The 26,314-nt window shown below is 38.5% G+C and overlaps 1 protein-coding gene across 4 annotated transcripts in view; it reads right to left on the bottom strand.

Annotated features, from left to right (window-relative positions):
• Positions 1 to 18,662, bottom strand: part of VPS8 (VPS8 subunit of CORVET complex) — a 253,795-nt gene extending 235,133 nt beyond the window's left edge. Inside the window, exons 1-3 of one of the 4 annotated variants that reach the window (XM_028504348.2) lie at positions 18,575 to 18,662; positions 2,735 to 2,977; positions 1,846 to 1,914 (exon numbers count right to left, since the gene is read on the bottom strand). In XM_028504348.2, the coding sequence (XP_028360149.1) occupies positions 1,846 to 1,914; positions 2,735 to 2,887 (222 nt within the window). In that variant the 5' untranslated portion in view covers positions 2,888 to 2,977; positions 18,575 to 18,662. Of the gene's footprint in view, positions 1 to 1,845; positions 1,915 to 2,734; positions 2,978 to 3,370; positions 3,718 to 13,409; positions 13,421 to 18,574 lie in introns of those variants that run through there. The other 3 variants (XM_028504351.2, XM_036017796.1, XM_036017797.1) reach the window with 3 other exon arrangements.
• Positions 18,663 to 26,314: the final 7,652 nt, after the last annotated feature.

Here is a 26,314-nt window from a genome sequence, read left to right as displayed (position 1 = left end):
AGACCCCACGCTTCTCAGGGGGTACTGTTGCAGCTGGATCTCTCAGCCACCATCCATGGGAGCAGGGCCAGGCCTTTTTTCATCTCTGCCCTTCCTACCAGTCTTGATGTTTCTTCTTCTGTAAATCCTTGGTTATAAGACTTTTCATCAGCTACTCTTCAGTTGGTTATTCAGGTTGATTCCTCTATATTTCAGTTGTAATTCAAGTCTGGTCATGGGGGGAGGTGAGCATAACATCCACCTACTCCTCTGCCATCTTAGATCTCCCTGGCCAATTTCCAGTACCAATTCTCTCGCAATGTCAGAGACAGTCATATAGAACTTTATTATCCAAGTATCTAATACTATGACGCAAATATACAAGGCGCCCAAATTACTGCTAAGAATAAACCACTAATGATTATACTTACTGTTACTAATAGATAAGTAAATTATACAAAGATGGTTTTCCTTCATTTTGAAGTGCAATCTCATCTACATGAGCACTATTTTCTTTGCCATTTTTATATAAATATGTACAAAGAGAGCTTTGTATACAACCCTCTAAGGTTATTTTCATTTCACACTTAGGAAGATAATTGAAATGAGATGTGATTAAGACCATGCTAACAAAATTAACTAAAATTAATCTCTTTACCTCTAAATGAAAAATTTCCTCTGTATTAAAAAGCAATAAATATCACTATAACATGGTATTCTTCATTGATCAAAGCCTTCTTTTTCAAAATTAAAAATGCTTAAGTTTTAACACAGATCACATATAACACTTCTGAAGTTAAAATATATTCAAAGCAACATCAACTAATATAAAAATAGAATTAAAAATCATGCAAGAAAAATGAAAGACACAATTCACAATATAGAAAGCAGCTTGCATCCTATAATATTTTAAGTGTTGGCTATGACCCTAAAAGTAGTAAGGAAAGAAGCAATAAAGCCCAAGGCCCAACTCACTCAGATCAGTGAGTATTTCTGCTGGGGAACCTTTGCATCATTATCCTTTAGAAAACACAACTATGAATTTGAAATAGATTTATACATTAAAAAATGTTTCTCAATTTAGAAGCTAAAACCTTCAAGGGGAATCACAAGCAAGCTTGTTAAAGATCAAGAAGACTGAGTTAAAGAACTGTCAATAGATACAGAGTACATAAAAATCAGCATACTTCACAAACATATACTTCCACAAAATTCTTTATAAAGCCTTTATGATTGCTAATTCAGAAATGGATAACACCATTTCGAAACTCTGAAAAACTTTATAATAGAGATGGTACTCATAGGACAAACTATGGAAGTTTTATTTTCTTTACTTAGAAGGGTGATGAGACACACTGCAATGCTACAGATGCTATTCAGTATCAGAAGATGAGCTTTTGAATATCAGTAGTAGATATAACATTATCAAAATGTAATACAAATCTCAAAAGTGACATGAGTTTAGTATTTCAACTCAATCAAACATTTTTAAAAATTTATCAAGTAGGAGGCACTGTACTTGGCACAGAGATGAACGAGGAGGCATGGCTTCTATCCCTTAAGAAGCTCACAATCTAGATCAGCACTGTCCCGCATAGCTTTCTGCAAGCACAGAAATATTTTGTATCTATGCTGTTCACTATTGTAGCCACTAGCCACACGTGGAGTGTTGAGCACTTGAAATGTGCATTGTACAACTAAGGAACTGAATTTTTAATTTTTGTTTAACTGCAATTAATGTATAAATTTAACTGCCACATGCAGCTAGTAGCTCCCATTAGACCGTGCAGATCTTTACACATACACTAAAACTAACCCAGAACTATTCTAATCAATGCCATAAAATGATCATTAATATATACGTACCTCATTTAGTATGCTTTCCAGTGTTGGAGGAGTATCAACTTGAGGAATATCAAACTCCTTGTCATCAATCTAAATAGAGAAAAGAAATTAAATCTCACACAATGATGCTTTCCATCTTATGATGATGAGGGTGTTTTAACTAATTTAGAACCATTATCAATTAAGAGACAAACTGATCAATTAAGAGACATGCCACAAAACTGATCACACACAGAGGCAACTCAATAAAAATTGATGGTAATAAGAGTCTGGTCAAAAGACTGAAGAATCATTTCCTTTCCTAGCCACATATTCAATGATTATCAAAGGCAAATATGCACTGACCATCCCATCCTAACAGCCCTTTCCAGAAAGCTTCTGTTAAAGGACTTTGGCATCTGCTTTCTTAGACATGAAAAAGCAGCATGTTTTATGACTATCCCTAATTTTCTAAATTTAGACATAAGTCATATAAGCAATATACAAAGATCTGGCATTGCATTTCTTAAGTGTTTCAAAATTATGGTCAGAAATATTAGGTTAAACGACTTGTCATTAAATATTCTCATGGTCACAAAAAAAATCAATGGGGGAAAATCACTATGTAAGAATTCTAAACCTACCTCTAGCTATGATCTTAAGTCATTTAATATAGCTGTCCTTCAGTGTCTTCCTTTATAAAATGGATTATCAGAGTATTGTTAAGTTTAAATGAGAACACGTATTAAAGTGTTTCATAAACTAAAATGAAGAGTGGTATTATCTCATAAAACTGTACATATACTATTATTAATCCATACAAAAATGATAGAATCAGAGTCTTTGAGTCATAAAGTAACTCTAACCAACATTAAGCATTAAACCAACATTTTCATTAAGCATCATCACTTGACAAAAGCTGAATTTTTACCAAGTCATTTTTGAACTCCAGCTCCTTATCCAGATCTATGTAAGAGAATTTTGAAAGCGAAGCCTCTAGATTGAAAGACTTATTCAGTTCTTCTTCGGCAGTCTTGGCACAGAGGCTCTGTTCCACATTTTCATGGTCTGGTTCATTTTCCATGTTTACTTTTAAGAATTGTGTTCAGTCAATCCAAGCAAGTTTTCGGTTGTTTTGTTTTTTGGCCTTAGATCATGACCACCTGAATGATCTCTTTTCAAAAAAGAAAACATTGTTTAGATTTCCTCAACTGGACATTCTGAAGACTTACTTAGTCAGACTTTTGCAGAAACTCAATCATCTGATTATAGGCTATAGGAACTCAATACTAGAGTATGGGGTAAAATATGGAGGTAGGGTTTCTATGGGAGAATAAAGGAGAAACATCTAACTCAGGAGTCTAGGAAGTGACCCACCACTCAAAGCATTAAATCCAGTGATAGTGATAGACTTGAGATAAAATCAGCTACTAGACCTGGTACTTACTAGATTTATGTACCTAAGTGCATAAGGGTAAATTGGTGCCAAAAGCTACCATTAACCTCTTCCTCACATTCGAAAACCTCAGGGTAGATCTCCAGTTCTTCTGTAGAGAAGCATATATACCTATTTTGTCACTGGCATCAATACAGAGCCACAGATTTCTCAGGGAGTCTTGTGTAGACACAAAGGGCACAGAGTGTATAGCTACTCACTTAAGTAAGACATTAGCAAATATAAGGGTTCAGATCTATAAGGACAGATGACAATGATGATGGAATAAAATAATTCCACAACCAACTACAGATTTCTAGAAAGAAAGCTAGTCATAGAGAAACATGGATATTTTCAAGGAAAACTGAAATAATAAAAAAGAAATATGTGCAATATTTTGTAGATTTCATAGCTCTAAATAATACAATGCTATATAAAAAAGAAACAGATAATTTAGTTTACTTGCAAAATTGTCTAGCAAACAATTGTCTGCAAAATTTCTGGAAACTAAAAATAGTCAGGTAAACAATAATTGTAAGTTATTGATTTAATGATTAAATTTACTTTTAAAAGTTTTCAGTTCATGTTATAATTAGACTCCAAGTGACCAAACTTCAAAAAGTTCACCAATTTGCTCTACCTGTTTAGAATAAAGAAACAAAAACATGAAAACAGAAACAAAGCCATTGTAATAATGATAAGAACAACAACTTTCTCTACCATATGAACCCCTCTTACTACTTAGTAAAATGAAGGAAAAAAAGGCTGACAACCACTGAACCATTGAAAGAACTAATTTTTTAAAAGGGAGCAGAAAATTACTTGTTTTTAAAAAATATAATATACCTCAAACACAAAATTATTTAATATTAGGCTCATTTTTTAGTACTTACAATTAATTTCACTTCCTTCAGTGTTTCAGTTTTGTCATATTAAAGGAAATTAATATCTAATATATGTGAGACTCAAGAAGACTGTTTTATTTTAAGAGCTGAAACCATTTTTTTCTAGCTAGTAGATTTGATGTATTCCCAAATACAGACTAATCTCTTTCACATGTTACAGAAGACAGACTCCAAGGCTATGCTCTACAAAACACATGCTACTAAAGATGATCCTAGAAGACATAACTGAGGGTGCTGCGTATCTGGCAACATTGGAAAATATCTTTCCAATCTCAGTTACTAAATGTACTGTTTCTTTTGCAATAAGCCAAATATGGTAGCAATATTAGCATTTACAAGCCCTTCTTTAAAGAAAACTAAGTTGGCTCATGAAAAATTACTTCTTAATAAAATTCACTCTTATTTGTACCACTTAGCAAAAATGATTACAATTAGTCAAGGAATGTTTGCAAACATGAACAATCTAATTTACATTCAGTAGATCCTGAGGACAGTTACTGAGATTGATTCATTCATATATATTTAAATAGTAGAAAAGACCACAGAGAAAATAGAAAAAAAATTTTATTTAAATAACCAATAACCTAAAATGTTTTAGTCTCTGCAGTTGTCTTTCCAAAATAACTCAAGAGGAAAACATCTTCTTCTGGCCCTTTTTGTATCTCCTCTTTGGAGTTAGAGGTTCTCAGAACAGCCAGCATCTGTGAACACCAATAAAAGAACATCATGCTACCCTGCTTCCTCTCCAACCTTCACCTCACAGAGCTCCTGTGATTGATGTGATGTGGTAGCACAGTGGAAAGAACACAAGTCAAAGAGTCAATTAACATCAGGTTTGAATCTGGACTTTACCAGTTCCTACCTGTAATCTTGGTCAATCTATCTACCCTTTCTGAGCCTATTTCTACATCTGTAAGATGAACTCCTGTGGCCCTTTGTGTTGTTTACACAGAGCAGCACCTCTTGTTCTGGGAAGGGCTCCTTCAAACCATGTGGTTCTTGTAGAGGCTGCCAATCAAAAACCCCCTAGTGATAGAGATTCCATAGAGGAGCCAGGGTCCTTCACCAGGATTCATTAAAATGGGACTGCTGGGGAAGAGCCATTTGCATGTTCTCTAAACAATGAGTAATAAGGCTGGGCACCACCCCCACTCCCCACCTCACCCTGTTTTGCAGAAAAGGGTATCATTTATTCAACACATATCAAACACCTACTGTACTTCTGTTCCTGGAGACCCACCTCTAAGGACAGAATTTACATTAGAGGTACAGACTCTCTAGCAAGAATGAAATCAACCCACAAACACAAACAGAAAAGAAGGGGGAAGAGTGGCCTGATATCATTCAAGTCCCAAATTTCCAATCTTCTATGAAGTTAGCTCTGGCTATAGCCTTCTGGCAATTTAGCTACATAAGCCAACATATTCCCCCAATTTTCTTTTTTTAGTCACTTACAATTGAGAGTCCCGACTCCTAGGATGCAAATATGTATTTTGCAGGACTATTGTGAGGAATAAGTGATACACTGGATGTAAATGTAAAGCACTTAAAATAATGCCTAGACAAACAATAGGTTTTTAAGAAATATTAGCTATTATCATTTAAAATTTCCTCAAGATCTTCAAATTCTTCTAAAGACCCTGAAACAAGATCCACTATTTTTGTAAAGATGTAGCCTATGCTAAACATATCAGAAGAATAACTTACTGGAATATGCTTCTAATATCATATTAGAAGTCTCTTCATGAGATGAATTGTGCCTAAGACTGGTACAGCCCCAAACAAAACAACAAACACACATTAATAAAAATTTTTAAAAGGGGTGGGGGGTAATGGGGGGAAGGGGGGAGGGTTGGGTGGAGGGGCTGGAACGGGAGTAGGGGGGAGAAAACTGTACTTGAACAATGATTGAAATAAAAAAAAAATTTTAATTATGATAAGTGTCTTATACTAACTCATTCTAAAATTACACCCTTTTTACATCAACTTCCTCTTTTGTCGTTTACCAGCAGTTTTTCCTTTCCTTATGTTAGTCAACACATTTTTCTAAGCCAAGTAGACCTGCTGATTTAAAAGGTCACAATGCTCTTTATAAAAAGAAGAAGAAGAAGAAGAGTGCACTAGAGCAGCTTCTGTAAATTATTTAGAAACTGGGTGGTGCCCGAACCTACCTATGGTAGGCAGAATAATGCCTACCATAGGTGCCCAATTATGCCCATCCTAATCCCCAGAACCTGTGATTATGTTACCTTGCACATCAAAAGGGACTTAGCAGATGTAATTAAATTAGGATTTTGAGTTGGGAGATTATCCTGAATTATCTGGTGGGCCCAATATAATCACAAGGCTCTTTAACAGTGGAGGCAGAAGAGAGTGTCAAAGAGAGAGGTGACAACAGAAGCAGAGAGACGTTAAACTGCAGGCTTTGAAGAGGAAGGAAAGGTGCCAGGAGCCAAGTAATTCAAGCAGTCTTTAGAAACTGCAGAAGACAAATGGATGGATTTTCTCCTAGTGCCTCCAGAAGGACTCCAGCCCTGCCACAGCTTGTATTTAGCCTAGTAAGACTGGTGCTGGACGTGTGAACTACAGAACTGTACAATAATAAATCAATGTTGTTTTAAGTCACTAGATTTATGTCAATTTGTCACATTAACAATAAGAAACAAGTATGCTAACAAATTTCAGCTAATTTGTTTCTGGCAAGATCTCCAACATTCTGAAATACCAACCCCTCCCTTGTTACTTTGTGTTGCCCAAATATTTATTGAGCAAACTCTTCATTTCAATATGCAGAACAATGATGAAATGCTTAATATATATCAGTTAATATTACACACTTGATATAGATACTGCCTTCAGATATTGCTTAAGTGCTATCCCAATACAAAGGTTGGCAATCAACTACGGATAATTTCTCTTGAGATATCCTGAGATACAATTCTACAACTAGTTCATCTAATCACGGGGTGATCTAGTGTTTTCATGGATCTGAAGGTGATGCCATGCCAGACGGTATTTGCGGACAATACAATAGGTAACATCAATTGTCTTAAGTCTCTCCCCAGGTGAAATCAGATTAATATCACAGGAAATGTATGTCACAGAATCATGATTACCCAGCATGTTGTCCTCTTTTGAGTGCTGATAAACTAATATTTTAATAGTTCCGACTTTATCTGACATCTTGACAGTTCCCAAGGTTGTTCCCTCTTAATTAATAAGGTTATTCTCAACCAATTAATAATAGACCCAAAGACCATTAAAAAATATGTATGTACCATATAAATAGCAATGACACCATTATGACATTGGCCAACTGAATAGCAACTCTAGAATGTGACCTAGATTAGGCCAGGTTAATGTGGAACTCTTTCAACAGTTGCTGTTCTTTTACTTAGGCAAAAATTCCCAACTTTTCTCAAGCTTCTGGGTCCTTCACTGACATTCTTTTCCTCCTAAAAGTAACATCTGAGGCACTTTTCACATTATAGTAAAACCAAATCAAGTGTGTATGTTTATTTAATTTACTACATCCCCAAAGACATATCACAAAATCATAATATGGAAATGATTTTACATGCCTACTTTGTTTCTGGCCTTCCTAATCCAAGTATTTTTCTTCTTCCATTTCTTTGTTTTGTTTTGCCTTCTTGTGGTTTGTTTTGTGAAGAAAAATACAACAGAGGATTAACTTCTATTAGTTTTCTTCTGTTTGTCAGGTAAATGGACTCATTTTTAATAGCTCCCCTGTGCCTACAGGATAAAATTCAAAATTCTAATCCTATGATTCCAGACATCACATGAGCTGATCCTACTTTCCTTTACAAGTAAACTTACTGTTTCTTTTCAGTCCTTAAAGACTAGCTTCCACTTTCCCTCCACATCTGCTCATGCATTTTCACCTTCCTTTTTCTTTTCTTCTTCATTTATCTAAGTTCCTTCTTTCTTTCCTTCTGGGCACCTTCCTTCCCTGAAGCATCCTCTGAATCCAGAATGCATATCTTCTTTAGAACAGTGCCAAGACTCCTCATATTGATTCATTAGTTCACTTACCATGTGACTATGTCTTTTCTCCCCAGTTATACAATAAAAATGGGGTCATGCTTCTTTGTATACTCCACATCACTGGGCTCAATGACTTGCATAGCTTCGTAAACATTCAATAAATATTTGCTAATTAACACAGAAACTGGAAGATTAATTTGTGCTGCAAATTAAATACATCAATTTTATTGCCTGTAATTGTTCAGCTTCAGAGGATATTATTTCACAGCACTTAGGAATCTATGCCATAATAAGCCAAGTTACAATTGAGTTCTACTTCTATTTAATCAGACTTGTCAACTACTGCTGATTATATTCATCCTTCAGATATCTGATTCTTTGATTCCTAAAAAAGCCTTTTTTGACCTGCTCAGCTACTAGGTTCCCTGTTAATATGGACCTATAACATAGGTTCTCTTTTATTACACTTACCACGTTGCAATCATTTTGTCAGTGTCTCAACAACCATTCCCTTCCCTGTACTGGAATGCAGGTTCTGGGAAAGCAAAGACCAGATCTGTCTTGTTCACCATTGTATTCCCAGTGCCTAATTACATGACAGCTAATCAACCCACCAATCCAGCCAGCCAGTCATCCTATCTCTCCTTCCCTAAGTAAACAGCCAAGCAACACTGCCTTCCAGAGCGCATCAAAGAGCAGTTCTGGTCATTCAAAATAAGATGTGGTTAACTGTGCCACCCCACAAAGCCAGCCACCTTGCAAGTGTCATTCTTTACATTGAGGTAAGATTTTTTTTAATCCATAACACCGATTTTATTTTTTCATTATCATTTCGCTCATGTGTAACATGACACAAGCTCCACAATTTCAGATGTTTCATGTTCATGTTATTTTATGACAGTTCAGCCTATAGGCCAAGATGAAAACAGTGGGAGTTTGTATCATTGTCCATGCAATTTACAGGAATTCAACGATTATCTTCAGCAAAAGAAAAGAGAAAAAAACCAATGATTCACACAGTCAAAGACTGTGTATACTGTTCCACTCAATAACTACCTGCTTCAGAGTGAGCCTGGGAGAAGAAATGGATATCTGCTGTCCTTTTGGTCAGCCTCACTGTTTGCATGCCACATACACGAGCAATCAATTTCATCTGTGCTCAAATAACAAACAACATGCTGTTCCAGCATGGAGCAAACACTGGCTGAGGTAGACTCCCTGAGAGATCCTATGTCGGTCTTCAACAGGACTCTTTCCCAGGGCACTTTGAGGGTACTCGATTTTCAAGGAACTTTTCAAGGGCACTCAATTTCACCTTACTCATGGACTTCAAATACAGATCCTGTATTAGATGCAATGTTACTATATACTGAGATGAGCTGCTTACATGCCCCTGAGTTTTCTTCCAAGGAGAGGCACATTTAGGTAATTATAGCCCACAGTAACCAGAGCTGCCACTATGAAAATGCCCAAATTGCTGTATCTTTTTTTTTCTTCTCTTGGTAAATGTCTAAATGAGAAGAGTGATAATTTAAAACTTAGGAAGTACATACTGAATAACAAATGTTAAAAAGAAAAATGAAGGAAAAGAAGAGTGCCTGATGTGGAATATTCTCAAGGAATCCATGTGGCGGGGTACAAAACTAGCCTCAACAAATTTAAGAAGATTGAAATCATACCAAGCATATTCCCCAACCACAGCACTTTGAAACTGGAAATCAACTTCAAAGAGAAAGCTGGAAAAACCACAAATATGTGGATATTAAACAACATGCTACTGACCAATGACTGGGTCCAAGAAGTAATAAAAGAAGAGATCAAAAGATACATAGAGACTAATGAGAAGGACAATATGACATATTGAAATTTTTTGGATATAGCAAAAGTGGTTATAAGAGGGAAGTTTACAGTATTACAGGCCTACCTCAAAAAACAAGAAAAATCTCAAATAAACAACCTAACATTTCACCTGAAAGAACTAGAAAACAAAGAACAATGCCCAAAGTCAACAGAAAGAAATAATAAAAATGAGAGCAGAATTAAACAAAATAGAGAATACAAAGACATCAGAAAAAGTTAATGCAACAAAGAGCTGGTTCTTTGAAAAGATAAATAAAATCAATAAGTCTCTGGGTAGATTCACAAAGAAAAAGGGAGAAAAGACTCCAACATCAGAAATGAAAGAGGAAAACTTATAATGAACACTACAGAAATGCAAAGGACTATACAAGTATATGAAGGCTATATACTACCAAATTCAATAACTTAGAAGAAATAAATAAGTTCTTAGAAATATGTAACCTTCCTAGACTGAATCATGAAGAACTGGAAAATCTGAATATACTGTTCAATAGTAACGGTCATCAAAAACCTCTCCAAAAATAAAAATCTAGGACCAGATGACTTCACTAGTGAATTCCACCAGACATTCACAGATGATTTAATACCCATGCTTCTCAGACCCTTCCAAAAAAGAAGAGGCAATATTGCCTACTCATTACCCTAATGCCAAAACCTGGCAAGGACAACACAAAAGAAAATGACAAACCAATATCTCTTATGAATATACCATATTTTTCCATGTATATGAGAACTTTCTTGCCCAAATTTTTGAGAGAAAAATAAGGATGCACATTATACAATACTCTGTATCTTTTCTTGTGTTTTGTAATTATTTGTTACATAAAATTTCTTATACCATAGTATGTTCAAAAATAAATGCTAAAATTCCTTTATAACACAAAAAACAAGTACCCAAATGTAAATAAATAAATAATTGAATAAAAAAATAACACAAAAGTTTTTTTTCCTGAAAGTTTGGGCCAAAAATGTGGATGCACATTATACAGGAGGAGGAGTGCGCATTACACATGGCAAAATATGGTACACACAAAAATTCTAAACAAATTACTAGCAAACTGAATACAATAATACATTAAAAAGACAATACATCATCATCAAGTGGGGTTCATTCCAGGGGCACAAGGATGGTTCAACATACACAAATTAATGTAATATACCACATTAACAAAATAAAGGATAAAATCATATGTTCATATAATAGATGCAGAAAAAGCACTTGACAAAATATATCATCATTTATGATTGAAGCATTCAAAAAATGGGTATAGCAGGAAAGGACCTCAATGTAAAGGCCATATATCACAAACACTCAGCTCCTATACTCAATGGTGAAAAACTGAAAGCTCTTCCTCTAAGATCAGAAACAAGACAAGGATGCCCACTCTCACCACTGTTATTCAACAACATACTGAAGTCCTAGCCAGAGCAATCAGGCAAGAGAAAGAAATAAAAGGCATCCAAATTGGGAATATAGAAGTAAAACTGTCACTTTTGGCTGATGACATGAATCTATATATAGAAAACCCTAAAGGCTTCACACAAAAAAAAAAACTATTAGAAACAATAAACAAACACAGTCAAGTAGGATACAAAAATCAATATAAAAAAATCCCTTGTATTCCTATATAATAACAATGAAATATCAAAAAATGAAAACAATTCCATCTGCTATTGCAACAAAAAGAAAAAAATACCTAGGAATAAACAAAGGAGTGAAGGACCTGTACACTGAAAACCATAAGACATTGTTGAAAGAAACTGAAGAAGACACAAAGAAGTGGAAAAATATTCTGTGTTCATGGGATGGAAGAATCAACATAGTTAAAATGGCCATATTACCTCAAGCAATATACAGATTTAATGCAATCCCCACCAAAATCCCACTGGCATTTTTTCAAAAAAATAGAACAAAAACTATTAAATGTGTATGGAGCCATGGAAGGCCCTGAATAGCCAAAGGTATCCTAGAGGGGAAAAAAGAACAATGTATTACACTCCCTGGCTTCAAATTATACTACAAAGCTACAATAATCAAAACAGTATGGTACAAGCAGGAAAACAGACACACAGACCAGTGGAACAGAACTGAGAGCCCAAAAATAAACCACATGTATGCGGGCAACTAATTTTTGACAAAGGAGCCAAAAACATAAAATGGAAAAGGAAAGCCTCTTCAATAATTGGTGTTGGGAAAATTGCAAAGCCACACACAAGAAAATGAAATTAGACTGCTATTTGATACCATGCACAAAAATAAACTCAAAGTGAATTAAAGACTTAAATATAAGACCTGAAAAAAATAGCCCTGGCTGGTGTGGCTCAGGGGATTGAGCACTGGCCTGTGAACCAAAGGATCAGCAGTTTGACTCCCACTTAGGGCATATGCCTGGGTTGCAGGCCAGATCCCTAGTGGGGGCACACAAGAGATAACCACACATGATATTCCTCTCCCTCCCTTCCCCACTCCTAAAAATAAATAAAATCTTAAAAAAAAAGATGTGAAACAATAAAATACAAAGAAGAAAACATATGTACTAAACTTATGGATCTTGATGTCTGAGATTTTATGAACTTGACACCAAAGGCAAGGGAAGTAAAAGCAAACAAACAAACAAACAAAAAACCCAGATAGACTAAAAAGCTTACAGACAGCAAAAAAAACTTTTTTAAATTATATTTTGATTATGTTATTAAAGTTGTCCTGATTTTTCCCCCTTTGGCCCGTCTCCACCCAGCACCCCCATGCCCTCAGGCAATACCCCCACTATTATTCATGTCCATGGGTCATGCGTATAATTTCTTTGGCTACTGCATTTCCTGTTTTGTACTTTACACCTTCATGGCTATTCTGTAACTACCTACTTGTACTACTTAATCCCTTCACTTCTTCACCCATTCTGTCCCTTCACCCTCCCATCTGGCAACCATCAAAATGCTCTCTGTATCTATGACTCTGTCTCTGTTCTTATCCGCTTAGTTTGTTCTTTAGATTCAATTGCTGACAGGTATTTATTGCCATTTTACTGTTTATAGTTTTTATCTTTTTAAAAAATAAATCCCTTTAACATTTCATATAATAATGGTTTGGTGGTGATGAACTCCTTTAGTTTTTTTCATGTCAGGGATGCTCTTTATCAGCTCTTCAATCTAAACAATAGTTTTGCTGGGTAGAGCAATCTTGGCTGTAGGTCCCTGCTTTTCATGACTGAATATTTTTTGCCAATCCCTTCCAGCCTGCAAAATTTCTTTTGAGAAATCAGCTGACAGTCCCATGGAAATGCCTGGGTAGGTAACTAACTTCTTTTCGCTTTGAAGATTCTCTCCTTATCTTTAACCTTTGGTCTTCTAATTATGATGTGTCTTGGAGTGGGCATCTTTGCCTCCATCTTGTTTGGGACTCTCTGTGCTTCCTGGACTTGCATGTCTATTTCCTTAACCAAATTAGGTGAGTTTTCTTTCATTATTTTTTCAAATAGATTTCCATTTTCTGGCTCTTTCTCTTCACCTTCTGGTGCCCCTATGTGAATGTTTGACCTCTTGAAGTAGTCCCAATGGCTGCTTATACTGTCCTCGTTTTCTTTATTCTTTTTTCTTCTTCTTGTTTTTTGCTTCCTGATGTTCCAAATCATTGATCTGAATCTTGGCTTCATCCACTCTCCTATTGTTTCCCTGTAAATTGTTCTCTATTTCAATTAGTGTATCCTTCATTCCTGACTGGTATTTTTTATGCTGCTGAGGTCCTCGCTAATTTCCTCGAGCACCCTAATAACCAGTGTTTTAAACTCTGCATCTGATAGATTGCTTATCTCCATTTCATTTAGCACTTTTTCTGGAATTTTGATCTGTTCTTTAATTCGGAACAGGTTTCTTTGTCTCCTCATTTTGGCAGCCTCCCTGTGTTTGTTTCTATGTATTAGGTACAGCTGCTTTGACTCCATGTCTTGGTAGTGTGGCCTAATGTAGTAGATGTCCTGTAGAGTCCAGTGGCACAGCCTCCCCTATCATCCAAACTGGGTACTATCGAGTTGTGCCCTTTATGTGGGCTGAGTGCACCCTCCTCTTGCAGTTTAGACTTGGTTGCTTTTGGCAGGTCAATGGGAGGGATTTACCCAGACCAATCAGCTGCAAGGATTGGCTATCACCACTGTCCACCAACCTTTGCCGTCCATGCTCAGCTGTGCTGATGCAGGGTGGTGGTGCTCCAGCATGGTCTGTAGCTGTCCACTGGGTACACTGGCCCTGGGGTTTCCTGGGCAATGCAGGCCAAGGTCAGCCCCCACCTGTATTTTTCCTGTGGCCACCCTTCCTGAGCTATTAAGCAATTTGAAATGGCTGCTACTTGTACTGGGCTTGGAGATTCCCAAGCAAAGCCAAGCTGTGATTCTAGGTTAGCTGCTGCTAGTGACAGGCCTCTAACTCACTGAGGCCAACTGTTGCTTGTTTGAGAGGATTTAGGAAGATGTGAAGCATGAGCCAAGACCAGCCATTTATATGGAAAAACAGCTTGAGTGGGCCTGTAAGTTGGGTGTGGCAGAGTCTCTGGTGATCTCCAACTCGAATCATACAGTGTTAGTCAGGTTGAGTCTCACATATGGCACCAGCTTGCCATCTCTGTGGGGGGAGGGCTTAGAAAAGGGGCAATGGCCTCTTCTTGCCTTGATGCCAGATTCTTCTGTTTCTCCCTGTACACCACTGGTGCCTTTCAAGCTGCTTCACTGGTGCTGGAGTTCAGAGGTGAGTCCATGTTGGGTTCTTTAAGAGAAACTGCTTGGGGTTCCAAAAGTTTGTTCCACTGACTCAATCCCTGCTGGTTTTTGCAGCCAGAAGTTGTATGGACTTATCTTCCTGGCACTAGAATCCTGGGCTGGGAGGCCTGGTATGGGGCTGGGACTCCTTGCTCCCAAGATATCCCTCCTGAATTTTCATCCACCACACATGGTTGAGGGGGCCAGCCTGTTCCACATCTGGTCCCTCCTACCAGTCTGGATGGATGTGGTTTCTTTAATTCTGTAGTTGCCAGACTTCCATTCAACTCGATATCTGACAGTTCTGAGTGATGGTTGTTCTGTATTTTAGTTGTAATTTTTATGTGGCTATACAAAGAGGAGAGCCATGACTACCTACACCAACATCTTAACTGGAAGGTTTTAGAAATGGTCAACAAAACTAAATGCCAACCAACCAAATGGGAGAAAATCTTTACATACCATACCTCCTACAAGGGGCTAATATCCAAAATATATAAAGAATTCATACAACCCAATGAAAAAGAAACAACCCAATTAAAATGAGCAGTGAGCCTGAACAGATACTTTTCCCAAGAAGACATACAAATGGCCAACAGTTAAATGATGTTCAACTTCACTAGCTATAAGGAAAATGCAAATCAAAATCACAATGAGATACTATCTCACACCTGTTAGAATGGCTATTATCAGTAAGATAAGAAATAACAACTGTTGGAGAGGATATGGAGAAAAAGGAATCCTCATACACTGCTATAAATTGGTATAGCTACTATGGAAAATAGTATGGAGATTCCCCTAAAAATTAAAAATAGAGCCACCATATGACCCAGCAATTCCTCTCATGGGCATTACCCCCCAAAATTTGAAAACATTTATCCATTAAGATATATGTACTCCTATGCTCACTGCAGCATTTATATACAATGGTAGACAGGACATGGAAACAACCTAAATGTTGTTCAATGGATGACTAGATAAAGGTGTGGATAATACACACACACACATGCACGCACACATGCAATGGAATACTACTCAGCCATAAGCATGAAATACTGCCATTTGTGAAAACATGGATGGATCTTGAGAGTATCGTGCTAAGCACAATAAGTCAGATGGAAAAGGACAAGAACCATATGATTTCAATATATGTGATATAAAACAGAAAGCAAAAAACAAAACACACTCAGAGACACAGACAACCGACAGGTGGTTGCCAGGGAAAAGGGTGGAGAAAAAGGATGAAGAACATAAAGGGGGTCAAATGTATGGTGATGGAGGGAGACGACTTTGGGTGGTGAGCACATACTGCAATATACAGACAATGTATGACAGAACTGTACACTTGAAACTGACATAGTATTAACCAATGATATCTCAATAAACTTAAAAAAAAATGGCATTTAAAAAAGAAAAAGAGTGCCTGAAGCCTATCCGTTCATAGTTCTAAGTTACTACTGTGAATTGTCAGACACAATTCTGATAGCTCCATTTTAGAAAACAAAAATCTAAATCCCCTGTAACAAATACAAAACAAGAACTAAGACTACACATATCTACATTACATATAAATCCTAACATTATTCTTCAGCTTTATATCAATATGCATATGAGACAATAAGTAAAATGAATGAAAAATTACACTTCTTTCCAGCTTCTAAGAAGTTCCCCACTATTATAATATATAAAAAAAAGAATCTATCAAAGACCCACCCCAACCTCTGATAACTCCTCCAGCACAAGGGCCTTGTGTAGGCTGACATATATTCTCTTTTATTCTTCACTGAACTGGTATGAGTGAAAAGTTAAAATCACAGAAGATAGGATTCCACTCAGTTGTAGGCTGAGTAGATGGTGGCCTTCCTACCCACCTTAATTAACTACCAATTAGTTAAATTGTCACATTAATTTGTCTAAGGTGTCACGAAGGATGTAGAATCACAAGAGATTTGTTTTTATTTTTTATTTTTTGAAAGAGCAAGAGGAGGCTTCTTGCTGAACTACAGAGGAAAAGAAAATTGATTACAGTTAAAACATCCCAGCACCTTTACCACCTTTCCTTTGGAAAATTGCTCCTCCACTCCAACTATGTAATTGGTGGTGCTGTCAATCAAGTATTCTATCTGCCTAGCCAGAAGAGTAGGCAGAAAACATTCTTGTGTCCAATTTGGCCAATTAGTGTCCTTCCATGGGTTTTGTAAATACTGAAGGTAGGAGTTTTCTCTTTTCTCTGGGTGCTTAGAAACTTGGAAGATGTACATGGGGGCTGTTATTATAGAATGGAAATAATTCAAACATTAATTCAAAGTTTAGTTAAGAACAGAACAGTTTAATCTTACAAATACACACATATGACACCTAAAGCTGTGGGTCAAGAGAAGATACCAACTAACATCTGTGAAAAATACTAAAAAATCAAAAGTTAAACATGCTTCATTAAATTCAAAAGGCCTTACTTTTCATTCACATACATAACTGACATTTGGTGTCTGAGTGGTTGAAATGTCTATGAAAAGAGTGAGGTACAGCTAAAAATCATCAGGATTTCCCAATATTCTGAAAGACAGAAAACATCTATCTGCTTAGAAGCTGTACGAAAAACATCCACCCAAGTACAAAGGAAATATACAAAGGATAATCAATGCATTACTCTTAGAACTCCAGAAAGAATTTTTTCTCATATAACTAAGTCTCTTTAACATATGAAGTCCAATAGTTCAATCAGAATCCCTCCCTAGCAACTTATCTTTATTCTGCATTTTATGGAACAGGCCAGCTATTGCCAAGGGATTCAATATCTACTCTCCGCTTAAATTTAGATATGGGCAAGCCCATATCTTACACTAACATATGTGAGTCCTCCCTCCCCATTTATATTAGTATACTTCAAACACACACACACCTGACATGTAATTATCTCCCCATCACAGACAGCTGTAGTAGAATTGGTATCACAAATTAACATCCATTTTCGTTTGGTGTGGGGTTTTTCTTTGGAGGGAGGAGAGGGAGGCTGCTTAGGAGGGTATGGTAGAGGGTGGGCAATGCAGAGGACACAAGCCTTCCTGTCCACTCTAATAGGGAGGATGCATGCCTATTTGGAAAAGGATCCCCAAGTGTTCTTGATTACCCATGGCCTTCGAGCCTCTCTCGCTGATCCTACTTCATTCCACCCTAATCTCCTTTGAAACACACCTAAACACTTTAAGCTACTGATTCCTTCCTTCCCTAGGTACCATACCTGAGAAAACGAACCAGAACACAGGAGTGGCCTCGAACGTTAGAGACCCATCTGTCCCTCACTCTGGGGTACACCTTACAGGCAGAGAAACTGGAACCAGCCTTAAACAGAGTGCGCACCAATAATAAAAGGTAAACACACCATCAAAGCTCCCGCCTCACACTTGGGGAGCATCCTCATCCCAGTGCCCCATGCCCGAAAAGCGGGCTGTACCCACAGTTCCGTCGGGGAAAGGGGTGTGATCACCGGCCTCCTACTCTCACAATCGGGGGAGCGGGTGCACCTGTCTCTCAGCCTCCCATTGCTTTGTAACCAACAGGTGGAAACTGCCCGACCCAGTTCCAGACCAAAGGGCACACCCTTTCGCCCCAGAGTCAACCTCGCCGGGCCGAAGGGCCCGGGTCCAGCTAGCCTGTCACAGGCTGTTCCGTCACTATCTGAGGCCGCACTGCTGTCGCGCTGGGAAAAGGGCAGAGGCTCAAGGACCCGCGCGCATTTTCTTCGCGTGCCGAAGAACAGACACTCACTGCTGTCCCCGTCCCCACCCCCACCGACCCACTCTCGGGAGATTTTTTACCTCAGCTTGTAGCCGCTCCAGCCCAGGACCCCCACCCACGTCACCACGCCCCCTGCTCTAGCCTCACGCACGCGCAGTATTTACCACTGCTGGCCAAGCTTCCGCTTTCCTCCCTTCACCCAATTCTCTTCTGGGCGGTCCACCCCTCTACGCCACGCCCTCATTTAAAGGGCCAGATATACACCGGTTTACCCCAAGGACTTAATGGGTGATTAATGTCTTCGGGCACGTCAGCGTAGACCAATAAATATCGGTCCCTGAGATGAGAAGAGAAATTCTACTCCACTTCTTTGTCAATGAATTTATTCCAGCCTGTAAGGAAATGAGCCATCTTCAGCGATTCCCCGAAGGGCAACTGGTTCCCAGGCTTTTGGAGTTTGCAACCAGTAATTTTTTTTCTTTCAATCTTTTAAAAGACGAAGATAGGATTACCAGCTTTTTATTTTTCTAAGTAAGGACAGTAAACACACACACACTAAATACCTGCTATTATTTTCTCATTTATCAACATTGTTCACAAAAAAAATACATCTTAACACCAAAAATATGAGAGAGATACTCTCAAATCTAGGGAATATCTTTTAATTGGATAAAAACACATATTGATTTGTCTCATTCCTCCTGAAAAAAAAGAAAGTTTTTTTTTTAAGGCACCACTGTAGATAACACTGGCCCCAGGGAACATATGTTCAAGAAAATAGAAGAATGAAGAACACCACAACATGCTCCTGGAAGGAGATATAGAAAATACTCAGTTGGGCAGAGTATCAACAAGATCCACTACACTTCTGGGCCTTTGAAGGACCCAAAGGTGGGTAAGACACAGACCTGCCCTCCTGCTACTCTTTGGCTAAGAACTCAGTATACAGACACAGCCATATAAGGCAGGCTGTTTTGAGTGGTATAAGAAAGGTATGACACCATCATTTTAGGGTCCCAGATGAGGGGGGAAGTTGGAATGCTTAGGGAGGAGGTGGTCTCATTAGGGTCTTGAAGAATTTCAGTAGACAGAGAGCAGGGAGAATGCCTAGCTGGGGAGCAGTGGTGTCAAAGGCAGTACAGTGGTCCTCGCTTAACTTCTGGGGACAAATTCCAAGACCCCCAGTGGATGCCTGACACAAAGATAGTACCGAATCTTACATACACTTAGTATTTTTTTTCCTACATGTACATACTTACGGTAAAGTTTAATTTATAAATTAGTTACAGTAAGCAATTAACAGCAATAACTAATAATACAATAAAACAATTACAACAATATACTGTAATGAAAGTTATGTAAGTGTGGTCTCTCTCTCAAAATACCTAATTGTACTGTGTTCACCTTTTCACTTAAAGGAAGCACTTAAAGGCGTCTCTTTGGCATGTTGGAATTGCCAATATCACTATTCTTGCATTTTGGGCCATTATTAAGTAAAATACGGGTTATGAACACAAGCACTGCAATACTGCAACCATCAGTCTGATAGCCCAGATGACTACTAAGTGACTAAAGGCCTGTAGTGTATCTAGTGTGGATTCTCTGGAGACAAGATGATTTACTTCCTGGGCAAGATGGAGCCAGACAGCACTAGATTTTTATTACATATCTTAGAGTAGCATGTAATTTAAAACTTATAAGGTCTTTATTTCTGGAATTTTCCATTTAATATTTTTGTACCACGGTTGACCTCAGGTAACTGAAACTGCAGGTAAGGGCGGACTACTGTACAAAGCAATATTAGGGACTACCTGCTGGCCTGATGTGGCTGTGGCTATGGCATGGGTAATGGCTTCCAAACTTCTCTGATCGTCATTCACAGTAACAAATACATTACAGCTATGTCCTAGTATATACACACACAGAGTGTATTTGTACATGTGTATATTTGAGACAGCAATTGCTTTTAATATGTGCAGTGCAACTTTGTATTTTCTGTTTTTTTTTATGCTGGTTACTAAAATGATTTCATGACTCACTAATGCATAGCAACCCATAGTTTGAAAGTACTAGTGTAGAGTAAGGTAGAGGTACATTGGGATATGTGACTGGAAAGGCTGAGACCAGATCCAGGAGGACATTAAATGCCAACTGGGGGGCTCTACTTGCCTGGTAAGAGCCTTTGGAGGTTCTTAAGCAGAGGAGCAGCATGACTGTAGCCATAGTCACTGTAAAAAGTAAATCTGGGACCTTTGGATGTTTGTTGTTGGGAAGGGATTTTAAATCACAATAAGGAGTGTTTTAGGATAGTCTCAGCTGACATGCTGTGCTTTACAGAGCTATTCACATTAATTAAAAATAAAAATATTGTATGCTTATTATAGAAAACTTGGGAAAGTAAGGACATATAAATAGTAAAACAGAAATGACTCAGATTCCAGAAAAATCATTCATGGTTTTGGCTTTGGGTCTTTTACTTTGCATATTTACATTTTTTACATAATAGAACTATATAGAATGCATAATCCTGTATCCTAATTTTTTCTTTTTGCTCAATGGTATATCTTAAACACTATATACCACTATTAAAATTGTTCACAAATATTATTTGTAATGGCTACATAATTGATAATATAGTTTATTTTATTATTTTTTGACATTTAAGAGGGCTCCTATTTCTTCACTGTTAATGAGAACATTGCCATCAATATCCTCATACTAAATTTTTGCTCACGTTTTAAAATTATTTCCTTAGGAGAGAAATCTGTAAGTGAAGTTACTGATTCAAAGGCTTTGAAAGCTCTTAGGTGGATGAATACCTACCACCAAATTGCTTTCCAAAAAGGTCAGGCCAGTTCTCACTCTCACCAGAAGTGCTCCAGGGTGCCCATCACACATACCCACCCACGTTTATTGTATCTTTTTGAAAAAGCTTTGCCAGTTGGATAGAAAAAACTGACTCTCATTTTAATCTGTATTGAGGTAGAATATCTTGATAAATTCATCAACCCTTTATAGTTATTCTGGAAATGCAACTTTACTGCCTATGTTTGCATTTGTAACTGACAAATTGTACAAACTGAATTGTTGCACACTTATGAGGAAAAAAAACAGAGAAGGATTTAAAAATTAATGATGTGGTCACCAAGTTATAGCCGAATTATATTATGGTGTACTGCACAAATAAACCTCAGCAGGAGAGCTGAGTCATTACAAGGTGTGTGGTTAAAGGTCTGTGCCACTGCAGCCAGAAAAATACTCATGTTGAAAGGGGTGATTTGGTATCAACAAAATAATATTCCTTGTATTAAATCAACATCGTAAATTTTAGTTTCCTCATTTCGTAGTTTTGCTTGTATTTATTTTATAAATTTGTTTTGGTTTTATAAGTGCATAAAATATTTGATAAAGTAGTCTTGTCCTTTTATTTGGGCTTATACATTTACACATATGTACACATTTGTGTATGTACGCAACATAACAAAAAATAATTTAAGCCAACTCTAGAGAGCTGTGAGAATCTTTTTCCCTTACAAGGAAGCTTAACATTATTTAAGTTTGAGAAACATTGCTGTAGGAGGTTTCTTAAAAGTTTCATTCGTAATTATCTAAACATAGGCACTGAGATTCTTTTTTACAAAGGTAAAAGTGGTGTCAGCTTACCTAGCATTGGAATTTTCCTATACAGAATATTGTTATGATTTTCTTGCCTTCAGAAAGAGAACCAAAAACTATACTATGTGTAGGGTTCAGAGAGTATGTTTGGGTTTAAAATAAACCATTTGTCAAAGTTGACTTTGTACAGATCAGTAAGACCTAGACAGAAAAATGTTTGGATTGATAAAACTTGTCTTTGTTAAGTAAGACAAAATAGTTGAGCAGATAGCAATTAAAATGGAACTTTTGTAATGGGCTTAGGAGAAATTAAACCCATGGGGAAAATGTCACATATGCAATGTAGGCGCCTTTCAGCATGGGACTCACTGAAGGCTGGCTGCTCTGATGGCCAGAAGTTAGAGGGGGAGCATCACCTGAGAGCTGTGGCAGTTGGGTGATCTCCTGATACCAAACCCTACTCCTGCAGCTCTCCCAAGATGGGCAAGATGGTCGGGACACTGCTGTTAACATTGCATCTGGAATAAAACACGTTGACCCTGAAGGAAAAAATATGTGGTACTTGGAAACAAGGGGCAGAGGCTAGGAGATGGTTGTGTCACTTCTTTTTTGCTTACAATCACAAAATAAATTGGCCTCTTTCCCTTTTTCAAAAAGGACCCTGGCGTACAGGGTTTTAACGGAGTCAAAATATCCAGGTTGGCTGGAGAGAAGTGAAATTTGTTATCTGTAAGTTACTCAAACTAGGCCTGATGTCATCCTTAGGTTCCCCTGTGCCTGGAATGCTCTTCCCTCTGAAGAGCTGGCTTCAGAGGGAAGCCAATTGGCTTACTCCTCACCTTACTTGGGGTTTTGCTCAAATGCCACCGCATTGGTCAGGGCAATGAATACTGAGCAGGTGGGTAGGAGTACTCTCCTCCACTCAGGTCTCAGGAGCCCAGGTTCCTTCCATCTGGCGACACTCCCATCTGAACACATGGCCTCCATGTTCTCCCAGGCAGGGAGGTGGAAAAGGCCCACTGCCTCTGCACTGCATTGGCCCGGAAGTGACGTGGACCCCTTCTGCTCACAATCCATTGGCCAGCACTAACCACCTGGCCTGCTTTACTGCAACAGAGGCCAGGAAGTGGAGGGGAGCACTCAGAATATCTGGAGGGCATATGCTGCCTCTTCCATGGTCACCTCCTTGGGTTCCCCCCAACCACCCCACCTTCCCCCCCAGCATGCTCTCACCACCCTTTTAGGCTTTATTTTTCTCTATGGTACCTATCATCCTCTAGCATACATATATTTTACTTATTTATCCATTAAAGGATAAATCCATTAAGTTCCTGTCCTCTCCACTACTAGTACACAAGTACCATCAGAGCTGAGGTTTTTCTTCGCTTCATTTATGGCTTTGGCCCCAGCATCTAGAACAGTACTTAGAGTACGGCAGGAGCTCCATAGTTTTTTTACTAAATACATGAATGAATCCTGCAGCAATGGTCTATATTTGTAGTTGGAGGAAGTATCACATACACTGACCTGAGATGCTCCCCAAGGAATAACCCCACAGCATACATAAGCATGTATTGAGTGCTTACTATGTGCCCCTCACCATGCTTAGTGGCAGAAGTGGCAAAAACAGTTACAAGAACAGTCTCTGACCCTAGCCAGGAGGAAACAGTTAAAAATGCAATATTTATTGAGATCCATAATAGAAATAAATATGGGAACTCAAAAGGCCAAATCTTCTGAGCTTTAGCGAGAAGCTGATTTTATACCCAAACATTACCAGAATAGCAACAACAAAAAGAAGCCTGAGGCAGGAGGGTATAGGTGGGGGTCTCAGGAATCATAAACTGTTTCTCAAAGCCGTAAAAAGAAACAATGTCTATATTCTCTACTGTTTTGTATTCTTGACAACAGGTTACCTTTCACTTTTTGCTCACCCACTCATTCTAGTGTCTTCCCACATCCCTCTCCCAAACAGCCTTAGGACGTAGCAGCCCATGTGCACTTAGTTGAGAGAAACCTAGAAGATCTCACTATTTAAAAGCATTTTTCCTCCTGGTTAATTTGCAGTTCCAGAAATGACATCATTTGAAATCTGCTGAGAATATTTTGTCTTCCAGCCCCACTCCTACCCCTGCAAATAAGAACCGCATTTACCAGTCTTTTAAACTGAGGACTGGCATCGTGGGAGCCCTGCCAGAACTTCATCGCCAAAAGGGGGTGGAAAGGGAGGTCCGGGCATGGGAGCTGTGCAAAAAATGGGACCCTAGGCAGGCACCAAAGAGGATTAGGCATTAGATAAGGGAAAGAGTAAAGAAGATGCAGAAACAACAAGAGTATCAGAGGCAAATTTGGACTATTATACCGTTTTGCCTTGGGATAACCTTGCCTACATAAAAGGACACATGCTACCTTTTAACACACACACACACACACACACACACACACACACACACAATGAAGAGTTGGACTCAGCAGAGAATGAGAGAAAATTTAATGTAATAGTGATGTTCCACTGGGTCAGGACCCAGACTGCTTCTATCTTCTTGTTTGTCTATGGAGGAGACCTCAATTCCCAACTCTATCTCATGGTTCAACACCCTGTTCCAATGATCACATCCGCCTTCCAACTGGCAAGGAAGAAAAGAGGAAGGAAGAAGGTATATTAGTCACCTATTATTGTGTAACTATTTTCAAAATTAGAGACTTAAAGCTGAAACATATATTATCTTACAGTTTCTGTGGGTCAGGAATCCAAGTGTAGCTTAGCAAGGTCCTTTTGCTCAGGGTCTCTCAAAAATCTGCAGCCAAGGTGTTGGCCCAGGCTGTAGACATCTCAAGGCTCAGTTTGGGTCGTATTGGCTTCCATGGCTCACATGGTTATTGGCAGGATTTGCTTCCCTGCAGGCTCTTGGACTGAGGGCTTCAGTTCCTCACCAGTTGTTGGCCAGAAGTGCCCTCAATTCCTTGTCACGTGGGCTTCTCCATAAGGCAGTTCACAACACGGTAGCTTACTTTACCCAAGCAGGCAAGCAAAAGGAGCTATCAGGAATGTGAGAAAGGTGGAAGTCACAGTCTTTTGAAAGCTGATCTGGGAAGTGGATTTCCATCATTTTCAGCTACATTCTCTTTGTTAGAGGTACTACTTCCAGCCCACACTCAAGGAGAGGGGATTACACAGAGTGTGACTTCCAAGAAGTGGGATCACTGGGATCCTTTTAGAAGCTGCCAACAAAGAATGTTCTTGCCCACTCCCTTCAAAGACTCTTTCCTGAAATTGCTTACACCAGTCCTGCCCACAGCTAACTGCAAGGGAGGCTGGGAAGTGTATCTTATTTCTGGGTGACTATTAGTCCAACTAAAACTTAGGGATTCAATCCTGAAGAGGAAGTATAGAATTTTGGAGAATAGATAGCTTGGCTGTTTCAGCCTCAGGCATTAAGGAGGTGAAGAAATATGGTTGGGTAGAGTTATAGACCCTAAGTTCAAATCCTGCCTCTGCAACACCCTATGCTGAATGAATTATTTAATCTCATTGAGTCTCATTCATATCATTTAGTATCATCTAATCTCATTCAGTCTCGTTCAGACTAAATGAAATGGCCTGTGTGAAACACCTTATACATAGTAAGTTCTCAATAGATGTCTGCTAAATCTGTTTCAGAGGTATCCTAACATCCCAGAAACTTTTAAACCAGGCTGACAGCTGACCAGCTTGCTGTGTGACTCCATGCCATTCACCTCACCTCTTTGGGCACCAATTTCTTGTCCACAAAAGTCAGGAACAACACCTGCCCTACATATCTTATCAGGCTGCTACAGAGATGATGTGTGCTAACTTTTCAATGTTTGTTGTTTTTCTTTTAATTCGAAATGTCATGCAAACTTAATGTGGCATTAGTGGCCACCAGGTGGCAGTGGGAGGCAATGGGCTTGGGTTATGGCCCATGGCCACCAGATGGTGCTGGCATTCAGCAGATAACAACCTGGCTTTGCTGGGAGCCTTTGAGAGAGAGCTGAAGGGCTCTGGGAGATAGCCAGTGCACCCCCTCCTGCTACTGATGAGGGACGTGAGACCAGGGGAGGGTGTAGATGGGGCTGTCACTTGGCAGTGAGGGTGGGAGCCCAGGGCTCCTGACTCTCAGCCTAGAGTGGCTCTGATTCCTAACACAGTATTGATGCTCTCACATTCTCTCTGGACTTGTACT

Source organism: Phyllostomus discolor, chromosome 2 (assembly GCF_004126475.2).
Source record: "Phyllostomus discolor isolate MPI-MPIP mPhyDis1 chromosome 2, mPhyDis1.pri.v3, whole genome shotgun sequence".
NCBI classification, from domain to species: Eukaryota; Metazoa; Chordata; class Mammalia; order Chiroptera; family Phyllostomidae; genus Phyllostomus; species Phyllostomus discolor.
The sequence above is the reverse complement of the archived record's forward strand: the minus strand, read 5'-3'. Positions and strand labels throughout refer to the sequence as shown.